Below are 24,174 nucleotides of genomic sequence, written 5' to 3' on the forward strand. Positions count from 1 at the left end.
AACTTGGAGTAAGACCAAGTCTGGACAAGCTTGATGCATTGCTTCAGTTTTTGTTAATTTATATGAAAGTTAGATAGCACTCCATACCTCTTGAATACAGAAATCAAATTGGGAAGATAAGTATTCCGGCAACTAAGGATAAACAAAAAGTTGTCAATGAATGCAGCCACTTTGTGTCGATGGGAACCAAAGTGTGACACTATACATAGAACCACAGTGTGACACTGTGGCCGTTTTATTATGTAGAAAAGGTTGCAGTATGAAAATAGATAGAAGTGAGGGGATAGAAGTGAGCATTTTGGTTCCTAGATTAGCTCATTTCAAAGTGAGGTTCAAAAATATCTACCGGTAATCAACTCTGCCTAAAGATTTCTCTGTGTCAGTAGATATCAGAATGAATGGAGAAACTCTCCATAGACAAAGCCATACATAACCATGTAGAGTTATCCCTAGCTTTTCTTATGAAAGTAAAGCCCATCCGGATGGATAAGACATTAATACAAAGTAAAAGAGAGGCAAAGAGCATTTGTGAAAAAATTTTTTATTTGCATTAGGGAGATAGGACAGCAGCCTGGGCATAGGGATGGGTCTTTGCCTTCTTTAGGGAGGGTTGATTGTTGTGCAGAGAGTAACTCCATGGGAATAAAATGTCTCTCTCCCAAAAAATTCAAAACCTCAAAAAAATAGCGTCAGAGGATAGCAAAATTGTTTTGTTGCAAAGCCATCAGGGCCTGGAGCATTGTCAGTTGCGGTAGACTTCAGAGCCACTACCATCTCACTAGATTTATTTATAGCATTGGGGATCTAGCCAGGTTATCAAGGGTATGGAGCTTGAAGTTGTTCAGTTTTATGCAGTCCAAACAAGACCTCTGACCCTGAGATGAAGATGTCGGAGGGATGTTTTAAATATCTAGATATTGATCCTTAAACACACCAGCATTCTCACCCAACAAAGAGCTCTTGGTACCATTATTCAAATAACTAGTGGGCACTCTGTTTACTAGCAGTCTAATAAATTGACTACCATACTTATAAAAGCTATTTTTGCATTTGACAACCAGTGCCTTGGCCTTAGATAAAGTGAGCAGAGTGCCTCTCGTGGCTATTTGAGCTGTGATGTTGGGAGTGCAAATTCCTAATGGACTAGTTCAAAGGAAGAAATCTTAACTAAGAAGTTTGAACTTTGCTGAAGCTTTACTGATTTAAGAAGAGAACCATTTCATGAATATGTCTCTGCTTACTGCCCTGTTTGCCTCCCAGTGTATAGAGTGACCTAGGGGAAACAACATGGTCAATGTGCATTTTGGAGCCCTAAATTTAGGACAAGAAGGCCTGCACAGTGTCTTGCCAATGTACTCCTATGCTCTGTTTGTCCCGCATGCCATGAAACTTCTAAGTGTTCGGTCATAAACTATTCAGCAAACTTGTGGTACCGATGACTCACTTCCCCAGCTCTCACCATTGAGGCCTTAGGGCTTCCAAATGTCTACACTGGCCCCGGGCACAGTTTTCAACAAGGGAACGGAAGAGCTCTGGTAGTGGACGGCAGCTGAATTTGTCGGTGAAGTCCTGGTGACATTTTGTTCTAATGAGTTTGATTACATTTTAACTAAGACAGATAAAATCCTTCTCTTGGTCTGTGATCTACAGTCCTGCTTGGATACCCAGACAAGTACAAATAGTGTCTATAGATTATCTAAATTGGTAATACATTTTGGTGAGCATAACATATTCTCTGTGTAATGTGGGTCCTTGATTTATTGTAAAATGTGCCAAATGATTAACCACACATTGATATGTTTCTTTTTCCCCCAATTTTAAGTTTTTTTGGATATATTATTTACATCTGTTACCCAAGAAACTTGTAGAGCTTAGGTTTGTTAAAAAAAATGTTACTTATACCCCAGTATGCATCTATTAGTTAGATGAACGTTTAAAATCAGGTGGAAAATATATTTAATATTTTTCTGATCTGGCTAGTGATGAGTTTCACTTATCAACATTGTAGATACATATTTCAGTCATGAACAAAAAACAACATAACTACATGTTTTGTTTTGTTTTTTTTTTTAAATATATGACTCTAACACTCATAACAAGGTTTTTTTTTCAGATAGTCTTATTTAGTTAGGCATCTGTATAGCACTCTCCCTTTTATGGAGTGGTTACAGAGGTTTGCCTGCATACAAAATACCCTGCTGCTCATTTATAATGTTTGTTTTTTTGTATCTATCTTAGGACCAATTCAGATTCTGCATTGCATCAAAGTACGATGAATCCCAGTCAGCAAGAGGCTTTCAGTGGAAGTTCACAGGATATTCAGCAGAAACGAGGTTCAGAACACTTCACTATTGTTGTGTAGCTTGTCACAAATGTGTGGAAGTATTAAAAAAAACAAAAAAAAAACAAAAACACATTTAGTAAAACTAAGAGAAATATGGGGTAAACATTGCTGACCTCATTCTAAAGATTTTTATTTACCAAATGTAAACAGTGTCCCACTCACTTGAGTACTTGATGTCACAGAACTAGAACATACAGTTGTGCTCATAAATTTACATAAACTGGCAGAATTTGTAAGATGTGTACCATTCTTTAAAGAAACTGAGTGAGCAGACAAAACACATTTAATGTACTTTAAGAGGGATATACAGTAATCTATAAGGCATTAGGGAATACACAACCCTTAAATAAAAAATAGCAATTAAGAAATTAATAGGATGATCCTTCTAAGTTTCTAAATCCTTTGTCCCCAATATGTATTTTCCTCTTTAGCATTAATGATGGCATGCAGTCTTCTATGATATTAGTAAGGTCAGTGGCATACGCAGCCAACAGTTGGTCCCCTGTGCAGAGCTGACTTGGGAGTCCCCCTGCCGAACTGACCCCTTGAGAGCCCCTTTGTGACTGGGGAGTGTATGGGCCCTCATGCAGCCGCACACTTCAAATCAGCGCAGCTGCACTTCTACTGCAAATCCTGACCATTTTTGACAAAAAGCCCCACTGACCTGTATATTCCTGGGTTGCCTTCCATGAACTGCATGCTTGAGATCTCCCTAAAGTGCTTTATTGATATTATTGAGGTCAGGAGACTGTGATGGCTGCTCCAGCACATTTGATCTTTGGCAATGAATGCTCCAGAGATTTTAAGTCTTGTTTAAATGCTGTTTGGCATATTGTAAGTGTTGTTTGCAAAGTAAGGGCATTTTTTCCTGAAACTTGACTGTTCAACTTGACCCTTTTTCCTGCAACTTGACCATTCCTGTTCAAGCGCCCCCTTATTTTGAAACAGCAACAACAAATTAAAATTATGAGTATACTACCAAAGGCATTTTCAAAACTAGATACCTTTTAAAATTCTTTTCCTGATTTGTACAATTTACCATTTAACATTTTTTTTTTTTTTTTTTTAGCTGGTACATTATCAGTTTGTGTACTTTTCCTATGGCTTGGTTTTAGCAAAGTCAATGCAGTTCTGAGTGAATTTATATTAGCTAGTTATATGCAGAAATTTGTTACAATTAAAAATGCAAGTCTGAACACTCTCCCTTACTTGGAACCTTTGTGTGTCATCTTGTGTATAAATGATTGGCGCCAACATTAAGGCTATGTAAACTGTAGATCCAGCTCATTTAGCTGATTTTAGTTATCTTTATGGCATGAAAAAGGAGCACAAAATTATGTGTTATCCTAGGCTAACATTTTGGGATGTTTTATTATAAAGTTTTTAGTTCCCCCGTTAGGAAAGATTACTCTTTTATTCTAGTAAATGCTACTTATATTAGGTGACTGCCAAGAGCTGCTCAGAGGTGTTATATTTGTTCCATTTTGAAAAGATGAGGAAAACGCTTTAAAGTGCTTTGCTTTAGTACTATAAAGGGATAGTGGTGTCAAAAATCATACTACAGGACAAGCAACTTGTGATTTTTCAACTTAGGTGTCTCTTTTCACTCATGAGAGTTTGAGGGCAGAGGGTAAAAATGAATATACCAAATAGTTTGTCTTTCAAAATAGTAATTTGTTGCTGGCGGTCACCTGCCAGTGTGTGCATTTTCTGTGTTGGGAACACTTGATAAATGTTGATAAAATTTTGCAAATGTAACATTCTGCCCCATGTTACTACAACAGTGTTTCTTTAGATTTCAGTGATTGCTTTAATGTAGCAATCCACCACACTGCTTGAACTAAATAGAAAACTTGTCATCAAGCTCAGTTCTGTTTTAAAAGTCTTTGCTGAAATGTGTAAGACTTGTACTATATGTGGTGGTCGATGATAGAAATGCTTTCTAATTAGTTTGGTCACCTTTTGCCAAATCTTGTGAAAATGCAGGCTGAAAATATGTTTCTACTTGTTAAACTTTGCTTTTCATGGAAAGAGTAGTAAAATCCTTCCTTTAGCAGAAATGCAGTTTTGGAAAGTATTAGCAATTACATTGGATTGCTTTCTGGTGTTACATGAAGTAATTCTAAAAATATAGAAGATTGTGCTAATTTTCAGAAAACATACCTACCGGAATGCATCTGGCCACAAAATGTATATACCTCGTTCTGTATCTTGTAAACCAGGTTTAAAAACCGCTGTAGATTGGTTGGTAAGGGGCAACTAAATTTTTTTTATTTGTTTCCCCCTATTGAAATGTCTTAAGTTGTTACATCTAAATGTTGGGTTGTTTAAACAGGTCTTAGGTTTTGGAAGTTTGCACTTTCACAACAGCCTGGTGTTTTAGCATAGTAAGGCACACTCCTGTGTGCCCCAGGTGTTAGAACTTGTATAAGTCTTTCAAATGAATGAGTACTTATTATTTGTGTGCATTTTTCTTTAATGTCAAGTCTTGTTGCTGGCTGTCCCTGGAATGGAGGATAGTTCTTCTGAAACAGAGAAACCTCTTACTAAACAAGGCTGGGACGCAAAAAAGGTACTTATTGTTTTTTGCAATGTTTGACTGTTACTGTAGAGTACAGTTACATGTCTTGTGACTTTCACATGCATTTTGATTAGACAGGGTAAAACGTGTTCCAACAGTGTTAAAAAGACATGTAGCAGAAATAGGAACTAATATAATTCCATCTCCACCAAAACACCCTTCCCCTGAGACCACTTTTTTGTGCCATCTTTCTCCCCCTATTGCCCCCCAACCACAGAGTGTGAACTCATCCATTTAGCTCCATATCCTGATAGAACCCACTAATCAATCTGTAAACAGGGCATAACTTTCATAATAGATAAACCTGTGTAAGAGCCTGTGTCAACAGTTTTGTTCATTTAAAGTGTACCTAAACTTTTACATAATAAAAGGGGTAGACAACTCTTGGGTGCTCTTTCTGCGCATGTCCGAGCATCTCAGGCATGCGCAGAAGGAGCCTTTTCGTGAAAAGAGAAGAATGTGCCAATCTCATGGATGCGCATTGAGATCGTCAAAGTTTTTTTTTCCAAACTACGTCACCTGATCTAGCGCTTGCATCAGGTGACGTAGGAAGAAGAACCAGGAGGAGGCGGCGAAGATGTCACGCTGGCTCGGAGACGGATGCTGGGACGACACGGGACCTGATGGATGGCACCTTCTGACCGATCAACTGCCCTGCAGCATTGAAGGTAAGTGTATTTTTTTTGTTTTAGGCACTTTTGAGTTTACTTCCTCCTTAAGGCAAGTTTTAAATCCCCTTCATGTCTATGTAAATGCATATCTTGGTTGAAGCAGGTGAAGTGGAAACCACAATACCTTAAACAAAATCAGTATTGCAAGTGGGAAATCCTTTATTGGTACTCTAAAAATCATGTGGATAGCTAAACAAGTCATTCACGTAAATAAACATCTGATGTTATAAGCAAACCAAGAATCTTTTGCCATGTGTATTTTGCTGCACTAGGCATTATCAGGCATGGGGCTTCACTAAAGCATGCACAATTTTAAATATACATCTAGTTTTAACCCTTTTGTAACAATTCAAAAGAGGGAATGTTCACTATCAGATCTCAAACATCCTAATACTATTCCAAAAGGATACATATTCCCATCCAATATCAGTCCAAAATGAACCTTACATTGACAATACAGTAAATAGCATTTAATACAAACATACATACAATTTCAATATTGTTAAAACCAGCAACATCAACTGATAATATATAAAATTGAATAAACTTATATTTATATAAACATAGGTTCACCACAAAAAGGATTCTCTCCTATAAAACAATTATCTAACTCAACATTCAATCCCTGATGAATTTATAAATCCAGTTATAAATCCTGTTTCCAGTTTGTATGTTTTATCAGTTCCGACAAATTTAAGCAATTCAGGGCTTATTTAAGGAACTTATTTAAAGTGTAAGAATACAATATGAGTTTTTAAACCCTCACTGATGTTTCAGATTAATTCAGTAGTTCTAACAATTAGTCTGTACAGTGTGACCTACATATTTTAGTCCACATGGACATTGCAGCAAATATACTATAGGTTGTTAATGGTTAAATTTCAAATTTAGAACATGTAATACCCAAACTAAATTTCAAAACTTTACGCGATTCCTCACAATTATTTTTATTTTTACATCCAATACACCAATTACAATACATTTACAGCCTAAAAAAAAAAAAACTATCATTTTGGGGCTTCTGTATAATGTTCAGGGCAAAAAAAGTTATACTTAGATGATACAGTAGAACTTCTAATAGACACTTGTCCTGTTTTACAATATGCCAATGTTTCTTTATTATTCGATCTATGTCACTAAACTGATTAGAAAAAAATGTGTCAGAAACATAAAAATCCAATTTATTAGGAGACATAATTAACTCTTATTTATATTTGTAGAGTCAACTACTAATTCTTTCCTATCGCTACTTCATTATTAGTTATATCCAACTTCTTACTATCCTCCTTTTTCAATAAATCTTTGTTTTGAAACCTCAGCCTGTTGACTGTAATCAATTATAAAAGACAGACAGAGTTGTAATTGTTACTGTGTTATGCCACAAAATCTCCTATTATTTGCGTCCTTTTGTAGAATTATAAAACTCACTTTATACTTTTTAGATAAAACTGCTGCTGGTGACTTAATTTTTTTATTCTCCTGATCTGAATACAGTTATTTTATGATTACACCTACACTAATTTGTAAGATGAGCTGATTTCAGAGTAGTTTCTCTGATAACATGTTGAAGTTTACAATTTGAATGAAGGAAAAATGGTTCCCAAAAGTGCAGTTTGTAACTATATATGCATAAATATAAATAATTTCAACAAGTAATAGCCATTTTCCAGGGTAATTATGCCTTGGCTGCATTTTTAATAAGTTTGTCAGGTTAATGTATCCATGCTTTTTTAAAAACATTTTCTACATTTTCTTTCCTCTAATTGCGTAGACTGGATCTTCAAGGCCCAAATCTTGTGAAGTCCCAGGTATAAAGTAAGTTAAATTATGATTACACCTTTTTTTCCTGTCTTGCAGCTATTTGAAGCTTATTTGTGTTTGTTTAGCTATTGCAACTGAACCCTAGTGATAGATAAATTAGGATTTGTTCTAAGATTGCCTGTAATATTATTGATTTACCATACTTTCTCTTCTTGTTAGAATAGGTGCAACTGTTCTATGATGGCACACTTTCAAAATTTACTTTCTTTCTAGGCTGTTAAAAGTCATTGCAAGACTTTCAGATCAACAGCCTATGAGTGATAGCAAAGGATACTTTTTGAAGCCTAAGGGACAAGATTATGAAAGATTTCTCTAGCTGTGGATAGAAGTTGTATGACTGACTTTGAAGCTAGCTGAAAGCTTATGTGGGTGGTGCACATCTTAAGTAAATACTGAAGTGGTAGAATATTTAAATACTGAATATATTTTTGTTATTGCTTCTTGGCTGCAAATCTAGCAGCCTAGGCAAATGTATTAGCCAGTTTAAGAGATAATCTAATGTGTGAATTATTCATTTTACTCAAAGTATTAATCAAGTGTTAATAACTTTAAATCAGTGTTCATTCAGCTTGGTGTGGACACTGATGTAGGAAGTCTCTTGCTGAAGATATTAGTTAAAAAATAAATCATTCCAAAACTGCAGTCCATTGTATAAACAGCTTGTGCTTTTTCCTAACAAAACATAGGTTGCCCTATGTTGTAAAAAAAAAAAAAAAAAAAAAAAAAACAACCTCTGGAAATTTGCATGATTATATTAAGAAATTCTTACTATTTTTTTGGGTGAGGTGGCAAGTTAAAGAGGAATAAACCCAAAACAAAAAAACTAGTCCGTCTGGAGGTTTCTTCCATCGTGTTTCACGGCATCCATTTTTGGGCCGGCGCTAGGCTCCGCCATCTTCTCCCTGTTCCCTGTTCTGCTGGGTTGTTCTTCCTACATCTGCCTACATCTCGACCACTTAGATGATTGAGAATTAGGGGGCGGTCCTGCACCTCTTTTTTTTTTTTTTTGGGTTGCACTTAAAAAAGAACACTTTCTGAGTTTAGGTACGCTTTAAGCTTCATATACACAGTAGCTTCTGTGGTTTGTACCACTCTTCAAGTGGTTAAAGCATGTCTATTTGGAAGTGGCTGATAAGTAAAAGATTTTAGTCAAGCAATAGGGTCAGTAGGTAATTCTGGATTAAGAATTCATTGTTAAAATACTCTTGTAACACTTGTAAAGACTGTGCTATTCATTTATCCTTCATCATTTTCTTTATCCTGTACTGGTATACTTGGCTTTTAAATGTTTTGTATACATCTCCTATTTACTGCCTGGGGCGTCAGGGGTCAGCAACCTTTACTATGAAAAAAACATTTTGCCCCTTTTGTCTGGAGCCGCAAAACATAACACAGCTTCTAAACTTTTAAAAGTTTTATTTTTTTTTATTTTACCTGTTACAACAACAGAATACAACAAACAGAAGTGCAGTGTGCATGTGTAGGCCTACTTTAAAATAAATAAAACACTACTATGCAGGCTTTTTTAAATCCTCCCCATATTTGTGTAAAATTTTAATAAAATTTAGCCCACTTTTCCCACTTCTATTGCAGCTTAGCAATAGAAAAACATAAAATTAGGAAGGTTTTTTGAAAAGTCTGTTTCAGTATGCTCTCATCCTCTTCGGGTTTCTTTCTCGGCCAGCAATCAACTGAAGCACCTGAACATACAATAAAAAACTAAATCAGCTCCGGGTCTGAAATAAATGTTTTTTCTGAAAAATATTAACCTAATAAATGCTAGTGTTCTCACCAGTTACTTCTGTGATTTCTGTTTCTGAAGCTCGATGCTGATCTTCCCTATGTCGGGGCTGTAAGATGTGACTTAGATCTTTACACAGGACTGTAGGCTCTCATTTGTGGGGCGGGAGCAATATTTGGACTTTATGAAGTTCATAATCGAGTTGATATGAAGTTGATATAACTTATTTTTAAACTTATTTTACTTCTGTTTTTCTGGCTCTCTTATTTTAAGAGCCATGCATCACTCAATAAGCACCCGGGAACACATGGGACACCGGACTCCTATCAGCGTGGAACACTCTCGAGTCCCGCGCTGTTGACTCCGCCCCCCACACCAGGGACACTCTCTCCCTTGCAATGCATACGAAGGAGAGGGATTGTCCACGTGGGTCGCAGTAAATTGGGAATGGATATGGTAAATAGCCGCGGGTTGCCGAATGCTGGTCTATGTTGTGCACAACTTGGGGCTAGATTAACTCTGATAACACTTTTGTCTTCAGTTTTCCAGTACAAGCAGCTTAATATAGGTCTCATCATAATAATTGTCATCATTATTGACCACTTTACCTTTTGTCTCAAGACAAACTAAATTTTGAGCAGCTCCTTGAAATAAACTGTTTTGGCAGTGGAATCTTAGGTACGTTTAAGTGGGTGGACTACACTGCTTTATTTGAAATGCAGAAATAGCAAAGTTCTATTGTTCCCTGGAATTTTATTAGTAGGTGTATATTTGTGTGTTTTTAAACATGTTTTGCAGTTACATTTTTATTTTTATTTTTAAAAATATTGTAAACTACAAATATATATTGTACAATATTTTATTTGTGTGATTTGTTTTAAGCATTTACCCTTCAAATGACCAGGAGAACACTACAAGCCTCATTCCTGCTGCACACAACACAGGAGGTTCACTGCCTGACCTAACAAATATCCACTTCCCGTCTCCACTACCAATTCCATTAGATCCTGAGGAATCTACATTCCCGGCTTTGACAAACTCTAACAGTACAGGCAATCTAACAACCAATTTAACTCACCTTGGTATTACCACAGCCAGTCAAGGTAAGCATAATTTAACCTATAAGTCTGATTCACCTGTTTTACATGCTATTATGAGACATTTAATGCTTGTGCAACTGTTAAGTATGCTGCTGCTATTCCATATTTAGTAAACATTTATACCAATGGTTGTCACTATTGAAATAAAAAAGTATATCACTAAAATTACTGTAATAGTTGGCTTCTTAACTAGTTTAGTTAGTACTCCTAAAAAAAATTTTCTTGCAAATTACAATACCTTAGACAAGGGAAAAATATTTTTCAGGCAATGAAAAATTCAGTTCACCGGTATTTATTTATTTAGTTTTTAGTTATACAATATATGCAGTTAATAAAATTACTTCCTCAGTTGTTCAAATATGGTCCCGTTTTGGCACCTTAGTTTCAGATTTTAGGTTCAGATTATCTACATTTTTCCAAAATACAATATCTTAAATAGAATTAAATTGGTTGTTGTACTAAGGGATCCTCGGCCCTATAAGATAAGCATCTACCACATAAAGCACACAGTGAGCTTTCACAGGCATGCAGATCTCTGTCCACTCTCTGAATCTCTAGCACCATCAGAAGCATACTGTGTTATATTGCAGGTGTGCGCTCTAAAAACTGCATTCTTGGTCTTCTGAGCAGTTCTTACATGGCATGCTCAATGGTAGCCCTATTTTTATAAATAATAACAGGTCCACAGAGTGTTATCAGTCTTTACAGGGGAGAAACAAGTGTTAAGATTTTGGTTCTTCACGCTAAGGACACCCAGAGCAAATACAGTAGTGTTTCACTTTCCCTATTTCCCTTACTCAATGTATCTGCTGCTGTACAGTATCTACTACACAAGTACCGGGAGGAACTGAACAGGAAGGTATGGCAATTAAAGCAGCAATAGATTTTCAACTTCTTCAAAGAAAGAAAAAAAAGAGATCCCTTTAAAATGAAAAAACTTTTTTGTAATTGTTTCTATTCCAGACTCATTTTTGTAAACCAAAATGACTTGCAAGTGCCTTGTGGTGTAGTGCTTGTTAGTACCTGTGAGTTGCCTTTCAGTTGTTTTTGCTCACTTCTCACTATCCTCTCTATAGTACTCTATCTGTACCTCCACACCTCTTTCCCAGTATTGCAGTGTCCACACCCCCCCCCACTACCACCACCACCCTGACTTAAACTTGTGCCTATTTTACGTTTTGTTTTTTTTTTTGTTGTTTTTTTTTTACTTGGTTACATTGGTAATAGTGCTCACAGCCATTTTTTCTTTCTAGTACTACTGTTATCTTAAGTGCACATGTTTTTGAGTTTAAGTACACTTATTGTTTACTGGCTAAAACCGTACGTAAACAAAGTTATTTTGATGTAAAAATTCACTTTTTAAATTAAGCCATCATGTGCATTATTTGTCTTAACCACAGTATAAGGTAATAATAAAAAGGATAATACTATAATACTGGATCAAATTTCGTATACCTATTTGCATGTGCTTATGAAACATTTTTCACATTCAAAGTAAATGTTAATCTAAAGGACCATTGTTTTTGCATGTTATAAATGGTGAAGTGTATGCCAAGCCAAAGAGTCCTTTTCTTTTTCTTTCTTTTTTTGTTGGTTTGTCTTTTTGAAAACATTTAATTTGGATATTTTCTCCCTCCCTTTTTCTGTTAAGCTGACATTTTACCAGATCAACTGATGAACTTTCCAATACAATACAATTTTTTGTATTATAATGGGCTGTAACAAAATACTTTGTGTACCCCTCATTATATGTATGGGTATGTATGTATGTATGTGTGTGTGTGTATATGTGTGTGTATATGTATATATTATATATATATATATATATATATATATATATATATATATATATATACCTTTTGGTTAGATTAAGAAATGTTTTAGGCCCCATTCAGAAAGGCATTAAAAAAGGAAAATCCACCAGAGAAAGCATTTTCATTGGCGGTTCTGGATGTTCCAGTGACATTCGTTTGAAATGACAGTGACCACAAGGGGAAATGGGGATGCTAAAACTTCCTAATGTGAGCAAACATTTTGACTAGTCACATACAAATTATAGTAAAACACAATGGCACCCTCATAGGTGATGGAGGGGGTAGTTCTGAAAATAAACTGTTAGTGGGGGAAAAATAAAGGTTTCACAAAGCAGAAAAAGTAACGTTGCCTCTTTTTTCAATTTTAGGAATGACAACAACACAAGGAACAGTTACTGGGGCATCGCAACATCGGCAGTCTTCTGTAAGTCCACTCTCACTAAATTCAGACTCAAGAAGACAACAATCACAGCAGATGTCTCCAACAATGTCCCCGCTTTCACCTATAACTCAGGTAAAAAGGGTATTATGGTATTATGCTTTGTACCAGTAGGTAATACAAATTGAATAATGATCTTCTAACCTAAGTGAAGGTTGAATAATAAACACTTGCAGTTTGTAAAAGTGTCAGATTGCCCTTGTTTAACAATTTATATAATTTCATTCTATTTACATCATCCATTAATGCAGGATTGTAGCTAAAAGAGTACTGGGTCTTATTTCAGGTAAACTCTATCACCTTAAGGTGATCATGCACATCATAGTATTTAAAATCTAGCATGCTGCTTTATCTCTCTTGACTATTTTCAGTTGTGCTGTTGTTCACGAAAATACACACAAATACGTAAAACAGCAATTTTTATATGTAGAGCATCTCAGTACATCGTAGAAAATTATATCTATATTGAATAGTTTTAGAGCCATGTAGTTGTGGTTATCAGGTGGCATGCTTACTCCATTACCCTGGCTAGAAATAGCAACAATCATTGAGTCAAATTTAGCTTTCTGTAGGGGAAAGCGCATAGTCCCAAAGCAAATGAAAGCAGCCTTCGTGTGACCCATGCATAATCAGTTTGAAAATGACTAAAACCAGGCCCTTGAGCAGAGATCCTAAAGCAAAACAAAATGTTTAAAACAGACTGACTGTCTGACCGAGCATACACTTATTATATTTAATGAAATTCAACATGTCTGTGTGTCTCAAGAACAAGTACAGATACCATTGCTCTCATGTTGCAAGTGCAGAGTCTAGTCCTAATTTCCAAAAACAATAGCTTATCCCCTGGGGAACTTTATCCAGCTGCTGAAAATGAGGCAAATCAAAGTCCTTCCTACTTCTGGTCCCCACTCTCTCCAACGTGTGGTGTGATGCACATGTGTAGTGGCTCCATCCTTCCACAGCTTAAAGGGGCCTGAGCCCCATGCCTAAAGTGTTGGTTACATAGACTTGGGCAAGATTTTGCCAATGAGCTATAGTTTGAGGACACTTGATAGAGTCTTTTGTGATTTTTGAAAAGGAATATATTTCCATTAATAGCGGCTATGACAGAGATGATTTGTTTTTAAAGCCCTTCTACTGTTTATTAATAATAAAAGAAACAGTATCTATAGCACCCTTTCTCAACTGTTTTACCCCCTAGAAGCCCATGAAAATTTTGGGCAACCAGTGCTAAAACGCATTTATTTGTGGCCAGTGGACAGAATGCCCCTCTAGAAGTGGAGACTTCGATACCACCTTTATATACACAACTAAAAACATAATTAAAATCATGTTTCTGGCTCTATCAAGTGGAGTAGGCTTTGCAACTATGCACGCATCATCAAAACAAAAGTCCGTCAGCCATAGTTTAGGGAACCCCTAGAAACTTCTGGAGGAACCCTGGTTGAGAATGGTTGTTCTATAGTTACACTGTGTTACACTATAGTTTTAAAGCTTAAGGACTGATAAGGGGCTGACCAACATGCTCCACTAATATTGAAATGAAAACTTTGTACAGAAGGTGTATGGCGGTCTGCCATTGTTAACCTATACTTTTGAAAATGTTAGTTGCATGGCTCTTATCCCAATACCATAATTTCAGCACTGTTTTTGCTGGGTATGCAGACCAGGTGTTCTGACTCCACTTTGACTTTACTTGCATTCTTTGTGTCAGTAGCTTGTTTTGAAGTTTGTGGCATTCTAGCGATATTTAGGCAAAAACATAAAGGCAGCTGACATTTTGTTCACAGTTCATGATTCCTGTAAATTGTTCATGTTGTATTTAACCACATGAGTCTCTATGGCCATTTTGAAACTGCACTAGAAATATGCTAAGTTATTCTGGTGTTTTTTTAAAGTCTCAGCTTTTTTTGTGGGTTCTAACTGTGTTATTTCGGGGAGTGGCATCTGTGTTAATATGATAATTTCCTGGACTTGTTTTTAAATTAAAACCCCTATCCTGAAAAAAATGCATAATAAGACTTGATGTAAATGTTTGTTTTAAAGGATTGCTACTGCCAGTTTTTAAACACTGGTTGACAGTTGCCACCCAACCATTTTGAATAATCAGTTGCATTTTCTGCTTTTTTTCTGGCGCATTCTTTTCATGGCATGAAAATGTACAACATTTCCTTATGTTACCACTTTCCTGCAGTCTGTGTTTAATTCCCTATTAAGTTATTGCATTTGAAAAGTGAAACAGTGCCTTACATTTTTAAGTATTTGTGTAATGTTGGTCACACTGCAATGGTAACTGAAAATGTTTCCTCCTCCTCCTCCTCCTGTTTTTGCAGGCTGTAGCTATGGATGCATTGTCACTTGAACAGCAGCTACCCCCTTATACTTTTTTTACACAGTCAGCTTCTCAGCAGCAAACACAAGTGCCAAGTGGCCTGACGCAGAGTTCCTCAATGATGCAGGGCTCCAGTTTACAGAGAGGAACACAACTGCCTCCTCTTACTGTCTCAATTTCCACAACTGTTCCTCAGTCACCCCCTGGGATTCAGACACCTTCTTCACTGGCTATAGATATCAATTCGGTAAGTCTTTTAGTGGATATGGTACCATAGACATATGCAGGAAGTTACATGGTCTGGTAACTTTCTACTATAATGATCTTCTGAAATTATTAATCAAAAGCTTTATATGGGTTCTTTTTGATATGTTAGCTGAGATAGATGAAATAGACACTGTTTGACTGAATATTTGAAATCCCAACACCACTCAGTATACATTTGGTTTTGCATATACTGTGTACATATACTTTGTTTTTTTTGGTGTTTTTTTGCGACTTGGGAAGCAATTTGACATACCTATTGCTTTTGGATTTGATAGGCATCTGCTTTACTCCCTCATCTTACATGTGATAGTTCTGGTGCTTCTCTGCTCAGGCACCTAGCATTGTCACTTAGTGGGGAAAGAGTCCTTAGGCTTACGTAAGTGCTATAAGCCCAATGTGGGTACAAAGGCAAGCTAATGAGACACATAAAACTGTAAACATATACCTGTTTTAGGATGTTTGCTACAAATAATGCATTTCAAATTGACTTTTGAGCAAAGTAACATGACAGAGTTTATGAAGTACATAAAGTGGAGGTCGCTATATATTGTAGGCATGGACGTAGTTAGAGTCTGAGCCTTCTCACACACTTGTGTACCAATGTAACCTCAAAATACTCTGTTATTCCATTTCCACAAGACATATTTTAACACTTACAGTATATTCCTTAGAACCAAACATCACTTTAAAACATATTTGAATTTTATGTGCAGGTTTGTCTGACCCAATACTAAACTTAATAAAAAAACACTTGGAGGCTAAACACAAAATAATGCTGGATAGACAAAGGTTGATGTTAGGTGTTAGCTGATTTCAGGTGCTGATTGCTGTGGGCTTGTGGCAGGCAGTAAGATAACCGTGAAAACCATGCCAATCGAAATTTTCTCACTTTACAAATCAAAAGCTTTGCTTTTTTAATGTGGATTAGTAATAATCAGTACAAATGCTTTGCTTCCCCCAACAGCCTGATGTAATTAAAAACATTGTAAAATTGTGATACAGTACTAAATTAATAGTGGTAGTGACACTTTTGCAGACCTTGTCTGATTGGTATAAAACCTTTAAAATTGACCCATTCTCCACTACAGAGTGTTTGTTACATGCTTGAGTCAATCAGAGAATTATGGCCTCCTAGAGGCATTTTATTTTATATCCTGCATGTGCCTTATCTTGGTAAAAATTTAGACCATAAGGAGTATAGTTTCCTTTTTGACACTGCTCTAGTGTAATTTTCTCCCCTCCAATTTTTAGTGTTGCAATCCATTCCTGAAATTTTTGATAACTCTGGTTTCATTTGGTCACCTCCAAAAAAGGGATACACTGTGTGCTTAATCCCGTTAAGTTTATTGTATATTTCCTAATTCTTTTGCTTGAATCATATCTCTAAAAAGTGGAGGACTAGTGGTCAGTGATCTAATGATCCCTTCATCTTTAATAAAAGTTGTGCACTCCCTAGCTGACGTGATTCCCTGACATTTTTTGTTGGTGGCATAGTGCCTGCCTAACCTTCCTAGTTGTTGGTTTAGTACCTGTGTGACTTCTAAATGCACTAGGTGATGCACTTTGTGGGTTCTTTCTTTTTTTTGTAGTTTTTTTTTTTTTTTTTTTGCAACTACCTTCCTTCGTGGACACCAATACACACCCATAAATCAATAAATTTTTTATATATTGTTTGACACTTTTTTGTTACAATTAATCTTTTAAAATTAGATTTTTTTTATGGAAGCTTAATTTCTTTTGAGGCTTTTATTGCTGTCTGCATACCCATTTTTAACTACTCCTAAAAAATAAAAGGTGGTTTCCTACTTTATATAAAAAGAAAAAACACTTTTTGACTTACCATGTGATTTGGTTCATGGTGATTTACTTATTTAATTTGGAAAGGCAGATAAACTCATCTATCTTTGAGAAACCTAATCTTTTTTAGAAAAGTTATTTTGCAGACCTGCTTGTTTCAGGCCAATGACTGGAAAGCATTCAAGGTGGTTAGAATGGGCAGGCATCTAGTGTTTTTTAAAGGCATGTCAGCAATAGCAGCCTTCATGTTTATCTCTGAAAATGTTTTTTGCTCTTTAGACGGAACTATCATTATACAAGAAGAAAAAAAAAACTAATTTTTTTGGTGGATCCATCCATGATCCTAGTCAAGTTGGTCCCGCGCCGTCCTGTCTTCCACCATCTTTTTCCTCTTTGTTTGGGTTCTGCTTGTAAAGTTACCCGATCTCACACTGTGCAGTGTTATCTACCCTTTCACATGAAGTGAAAAAAATGTGATGATAGGTCTGCTAAGTGGAAAATCCCTGTGGTGGAAAGAACCTAAAAATGGGCCCCAACAATTTGCAGACACGAGTTTACTATACCTTCTATACTGTTCCTAAAGTGAATAGTTTCTTTTTCCTGTTTTCATGCGTGTTTATAATGGAAGTCATTATCTGTACGTTTTGCCACTGTAGTTCAAACATTTATTGGCTTTAAAAAAATAGTGTAAAATAAAGTGTAACTGCCATGAGAGAAAAAAAGATGGGTGAAAATGGCTATACAGTAAGTAAATTAAAAGAATGTTGACACTCTTGGTTTAAATGCATGTTGCAGTTAATTACACAGGTCAACAAAAAATTAGTTTTGATAATCTTCAGAAACTACAGCAAACTTTTCTAAAACCGTTTTTCGAGCAGATTTCAGATCTGTTTTCAGTTTTTGCCTAACACAGTTCCGAAGTTTACGAGTATTATTATAGTTAACATTATACTCTCTTTCATAAAGACAGAATTAAACGAAAGGGTGGTGGTGTCTGTCTGTATGTGAGAAGTGATCTAAAAGTGAATGTGAAAGAAGAAATTGCGGATGGAACAAGTGATAAGGTTGAGGCATTATGGGTGGAGTTGAATAACACACAATTACCGTATTTTTTGCCATATAAGACGCACTTTTTCTTCCCCAAAACTGGGGGGGGAAAAGTTAGTGCGTCCTATACGACGAATGTGTTAAAAAAAATAATTAAAATATTATACTCACCCGATACCCGATCCTGCGTGTGTTTCTGGCTGCAGCGTGTCTCTCTTCTCTCCTCTGCCAGCATCGTGTTTTCTCCTGTCTGTAAAGCAAAGCGAAAGAAGCCGGCACAGCGCCACCTGCTGTTCCCTGTCCTAACTGCCGTACAATAGAAAAAAAGCACAGAGTGATCAGAAGGGGAGTTTGAATGACACAGAGTGATCAGAAAGGGAATTGGAAAGGTAGAGAGTGATCAGAAAGGGAATTTGAATGGCACATGAGTGATCAGAAGGGGAATAATCTTTCAGAATCTTTTTTTCTAGATTTTCCTCCTTTAAAATTGGGTGCGTCTTATATTCCGGAGCGTCTTATATGGCGAAAAATACGGTAAATATTAGAGTCAGCTATAGCCCCCCCCCCCTCCCGTGCTAAGGAAGAAATAGAAAATCAACTACTAGCACAGGTAGAAAAAGCAGCAAAAAGTGCAAGTGTTTTAATCATGAGAGATTTCAACTACCCTGACATTGACTGTAATGACTACAGGAACAGCAAAAGGGAGGAGTTTGTGAATTTAATACAAGATAATTTTATGGTACAGTTTATAGAAGCTCCAACTAGAAATGATACTTTGCCGGACCTAGTTCTTTCTAACAATCCAGATCTTATAACAAATGTGCATATAAAAGAGAATCTGGGTAACAGTGACCATAATTTGATTTCATTTAATGTAAGCTGTAAACAGGAAGCAAAAACAGGAAAGAAAAAAACATTTATTTTAAGAGAGCAAATTTTCCATTATTAAGGGCGGCTCTCGGTGTCAGGAACACAGAACAGAAATGGTAAGTGGGAAATGTTTGAAGTCTGTTCTACAAAAGCACACTGAAAAATATATTCCAATGGGTGATACGTTTAAGAGGCTAAACTTAAAACCTGTGTGGCTCACAGCTGATGGTAAAAAAGCCATAAGGAAAAAGAAAAGGGCATTCCAAAAAGGTAAAAATGAACGATCGCCTTAATCATTTGAAAACTATAAAGAATATAACAAAAGATGTAAAAAGGAGATAAAATGTGCAAAACTTCAAAATGAAAGACAGATTGCAAAGGAAAGTAAGCCAAACCCCAATGTTTTTTTTAAATATATTAATAGCAAAAACATTAGATCTTAGCATGTAGGCCCGTTAAAGGAGGTCACTGGGTTGCTAACTGGGGATAAAGAAAAGGTAGATTTACTAAACAATTTTTTTTAGCTCTGTGTACACAAAGGAAAATGGCAGAGCTCAAGTCCAAATTCATAATAGCAAATATGTCACTGCCTTAAATGAGTCACAAAGGCTCAGAATTGATATGATTGAGAAACAGCTGGGAACAATTAAGGTTGACAAAGCACCAGGACCTATTGGATTACATCCATGTTTCCTCAAAGAGCTGAGCTCTGTTATTTCTAATTTTTAGAGACACTTTAGTCACTGGCAAGGTACCGATGGATTTGCGTAAGGCCAAAGTGGTTCCTATCTTCAGAAAGAGAGAAAAGTCATTACCAGGTAACTACAGACCGGTTAATTTAACGTCCATAGTTGGAAAGCTCCTAGAGAGTTTGATAAAGAACCACATGGAGTTTCTGCTAGAAAAAAATATTATAAGTGATAGTCAGCATGGCTTCAAGAAAGACATACGTCAAACAAATTTACTCTCTTTTTATGAGGAAGTAAGTAAACAGGTAGACAGTGGAGTAGCAGTTGATATAGTGTACTTGGACTTTGCTAAAGCATTTGACACTGTACCCCACAGACGGGTAATATGCAAGTTAGGGTCAAAAGGTTTGGAAAAGTCAATCTGAAAATGGAAAGAGAACTGGCTTAAAGACCGCATCCAGAGAGTTAATGATTCAAATTCTAAGGTCTAAGGTTATCAGTGGTGTACCCCAAGGTTCAGTGTTGGGACCTTTACTGTTTAACATTTTTTATAAATGATATAGAGTTTGGCATTAAAAGTACCATTTCTGTGTTTGCAGATTACATAAAACTATGTAATGGAAGACCATACAGGATGTCTATAATGAAGTCCATACAGGATGTTTATAATCTACAAGCAGACCTGGATGTACTGTTTGATTGGGCAGCCAAGTGGCAAATGACATTTAATTTAGATAAATTTAAAGTTTTGCACTTGGCAGCTAACAACGTGCATGCTTCATACTGTCTAGGGGGAATATACTTGGGGAGTCAAAAATAGAAAAGGATCTGGGGGTTCTGGTAAATCATAGACTTAATAACAGCATGCAATGCCAAGCTGCAATTTCTAAAGCTAGCAAAGTACTTTCTTGTGTTAAAAGAGTAATAGACTGCAGAGAGACATAATCTTTCCCCTGTACAAAGCATTGGTCAGACCACATCTGGAATATGCAGTCCAGTTTAGGCACCAGTTCACAAAAAGGACATTGTGGAATTTGAGAGAATACAGAGAAGAGCAACTAAACTAATAAAAGGAATGGAGGAGCTCAGCTATGAGGAGAGATTAGCTGAACTGAATCTATTCTCCCTTGAGAAGAGACGTTTAAAGGAGGGATATATATGATCACCCTGTATAAATATATAAACGGTCCATATAGAGAACTCTCTTCCCTATCATTCACTGTAAGATCATTACAAAGAACAAGAGGGCACTCTTTGCGTCTGGAGGAAAAGAAGTTTAAGCTCCAGATAATGAAGGCATTCTTCACTGTAAGGTCTGTGAAAATGTGTAATCGCCTACCTCAGGAAATACTTTAGTATGCAACTACTATAGTTTGCTTTAAGAAGTAAAAATAACAGTGACTGTTGATCCAGGGAACGTCCAATTTGCCTTATGGAATCGGGAAGGAATTTGTTTCCCCTGTTGAAGCAAATTGTACCAGGGTTTTTTTTTCCTTCCTTTGGACGAACTATATCTTATAAGGCTTTTATATCTGGGGTATGATTATTTCCCTAGTGGTTGAACATGATGGACTTATGTCTTTTTTCAACTTTACCTACTATGTAACGCTGTATCATTGTACGTGCCTGTATTTTGTACTAAAACGTAAGCACCATTGAAGTGATTGTTAATACATCTTCAGTGTAAAGTAAAATAAGGCACACTGTGGTATAGATCTACTAAACAGTGTCAGTCAAGTACCATTGTTTTTTAAGAAATGTTTAGAGTATGATTTTCTTGTGTACGCTTTGTCTGGATTGTTGCGGTACAGCATCCAGCAGTAGTCAGCCATCATACTTTCATTCCAGAAATCTTGGTAGTGGTGCTCAATTAACTGAATGTCCTGGTGAAAACGTTCTCCTTGTTCCTCACTCACCATACCAAGATTTTGGGGAAGAATTCTAGATGTGAGTGCAAGAAATGTATTTTTAATGACATGTGACAACCTAGTTTCTGGTATGAATCAAGCTGATTCTATACTCTTTCCTTGAATGCAGGAGACTTATGGTTGCCCAGAAAATTTTCACACAGCCACTTCAATGCATCCCAAACTTCTATCTTAGCTGCTGAGAGAGATTGTTTGAAAACATCATCCTGCAAAACAGACTTGATCTGTGGTCCTATAAATATCCCTTCCTTCATTTTTGCAGTGCTTATGTTTGGAAACCTCTCGACAAAGTACTGAAAACCCATGGCCTTTACAAGGTTCTTCCTCAAGCCTAACTTGACATGGAGAGGTGGCAGAAAAATTTTATGCAGACCAACCAGAAGCAGAAACTTGACACTGCTTGTTCCAGGCTTATAGGTATCTCTTGGTAGCTAATCACGCTTGACATAATGGTCTCCTGTAGATCGGCTGTCCCACAGGCATAGGAAATAGCAAAAATGTTGAAATCCTCCTTGCATTCCCATCAGCAAGCCAATGACCTTTAGATCCCCACAGATGTTCCACTGGTGTGTTTTTTACTGGATTGCTTCAAGTAGTAACTTCATGTTGTCATAGGACTCCTCTAGGTTAACGCAATGGGCAATCGGTAAACTTGGTTTGGAATTACCATTATGCAGTAAGACTGCTTTTAAGCTACTTTTAGATGGAACATGCTCTTGTGACAAACTGTTAAAGTGCATTTATATTATGACAGTAGCACATTGAGCCACCACTAGTGAAGAACGTTGTCAAGTTATGATTTCACTTTCTGTAGTGATTTACAGTTACACCTTTTGCAAGCAAGTGCTTCTGTTTAAGCCTTGGAGCAGGACGTTCTGCTTTGTCTTTGGAGAGATTAAGATCACAAATGAGATCATTCAGCTCTGCTTGTGAAAAGGTCTCTTGTTCTGAATCTTCATCGACCAAGTAGTCAGGATCAGATGATTCGGGGTTGTAACTGGCTGTAACCCCAGCTTATTCCTCATCACCTATAGAAGCAAATCCATCATGTGGCGGTACCAGAACTGGCAATGAATCATCATGGGGAACAGGCCTAATTGCAGACTCGAGGCTGGGATATACAATTTTGTACTTAGTTTTACCTGAGAATCCACTTTTGTTGACGCGGCAAAAGTAGCAGTCGATTAGATGGTCTTGCGGTTCTCACCACACCATCAAGATTGCAAATGGCATTGCTGCTTTACGTTGATTTAGCCAGTCACGCAGTCCATTTGAACAACTGGTAGAGCTGACATGTGGAGCCCAAGATTCTTCCTGGTCACCAAGTGGGCAGCCAAAATATAATTTGTATATCTTCTTAAGTTCTGTGGTAATTTGGTGATGTTGTGCTTTCGTCGTGAATAAACCATACACGTAACAGAAACTGTCTGGATCAATAAGGCATTTTCTAGGCATGATAACAAATTAAACCAATTGCAGTTTGTGCAGTCTCTAACCTTAAACAAAGAAAACTGTCGTTAAATGTTGTAATATGTTAAGGCTATTCATAACGAATTTCACACAATATATAATTAGTGTATTACAAAAACTACATGTGAAAACTGAACAAAGCCCACATAAACTTATATCTTATGAAAATGACATGTTTGACCTGTGTTATTTTAAAGTAAAAAGGCCAGAAGATCAGCATGACAGATAGGGTAGGTCATCAATGGATTTCTGTATTTATTTTACGATTGTTTTACTTTATGCTACTTATTAACAAGAATCTATGGTTGGTTACCAATAACTTACCTTTTTATAGGGTATTTTCCACATGCTGTGATATCACAGTTTACAAGATCACATTTTCCAGCTGTTTAGTTGTGGTATTGAGCCTTGTTCTGAACAAAAAACAACAAAAGTACCTTTATGACACGCCATCAGTCTACATTCTGTTTTTTGTCACAACATTGTAGCCAGAGTTTAGCTCTATTTTGTTATTTTATGACATATAGAGTAGCAGTAATTAAAATGCACCCTGTTATAATTTGCTTGAATCATTCATTTTTAGGCATACTGGTAAACAGTATATTGCTTCTTGTACAATTGCAGTCACCTTCCAAAATATCCTGCTAGATTAGCTTTCATTACAAGGTTTTAGGCCACTCATCAGAAGGCACTCTTCAGAGTCAAACAGGACTTTACCCAAGATTTTCTGTGAAGAATAAATATACAAAATTTAGGAAGTTTTTAGGGTTGCATGATAGAAGGGCACAGTGGAACTTGATAGTGTTCAAGTTGCACATTTACCTGATGTGCCTCACAAAACACTTCAGTTTAAACGCCTACCTAGGGCTACCTATTACTGGGACTTCCCCTTCATTTGATCATTGTATCGTTACAATGGACTTGCAAGTTTGCAATTTGGCATGGTCATGGTAAACTAATATTCTTATAGCATTTATGATTTGTCTTGGAAATGGTTACTCATGTGTATCTTCCCATTTTAAACATTAGTGGCATACTTCACCTCTTTAGAGTGATCTTTCTCTCGCTATGCTCCCAGTTGATGATGACCATTGGTGTGGAATACCTTTTCCTTCTATAGCTGCTAAAAGATCTTCCCACTCAGTGAGGGAGTTCTCCATTGTTCTGGGGTTCATCTTTATCATGTTTAGATCAGCGTGGGCCAGCTAGTGGTTTGTGCAGTTGGACAGTTCTATTTTGCATCTCATTTGTTATTTCAATTAA

The 24,174-nt window shown here is 36.6% G+C and overlaps 1 protein-coding gene across 1 annotated transcript in view; it reads left to right on the forward strand.

Annotated features, from left to right (window-relative positions):
• Positions 1–24,174, forward strand: part of CRTC1 (CREB regulated transcription coactivator 1) — a 79,703-nt gene that overhangs the window by 29,339 nt on the left and 26,190 nt on the right. Inside the window, exons 5-10 of the mRNA XM_072405049.1 lie at positions 2,239–2,333; positions 4,831–4,916; positions 7,368–7,411; positions 10,041–10,261; positions 12,441–12,586; positions 14,845–15,090. Of these exons, the coding sequence (XP_072261150.1) occupies positions 2,239–2,333; positions 4,831–4,916; positions 7,368–7,411; positions 10,041–10,261; positions 12,441–12,586; positions 14,845–15,090 (838 nt within the window). The remainder of the gene's footprint in view (positions 1–2,238; positions 2,334–4,830; positions 4,917–7,367; positions 7,412–10,040; positions 10,262–12,440; positions 12,587–14,844; positions 15,091–24,174) is intronic.

This window comes from Pyxicephalus adspersus, chromosome 3 (genome assembly GCF_032062135.1).
Source record: "Pyxicephalus adspersus chromosome 3, UCB_Pads_2.0, whole genome shotgun sequence".
Classification (NCBI taxonomy): Eukaryota; Metazoa; Chordata; class Amphibia; order Anura; family Pyxicephalidae; genus Pyxicephalus; species Pyxicephalus adspersus.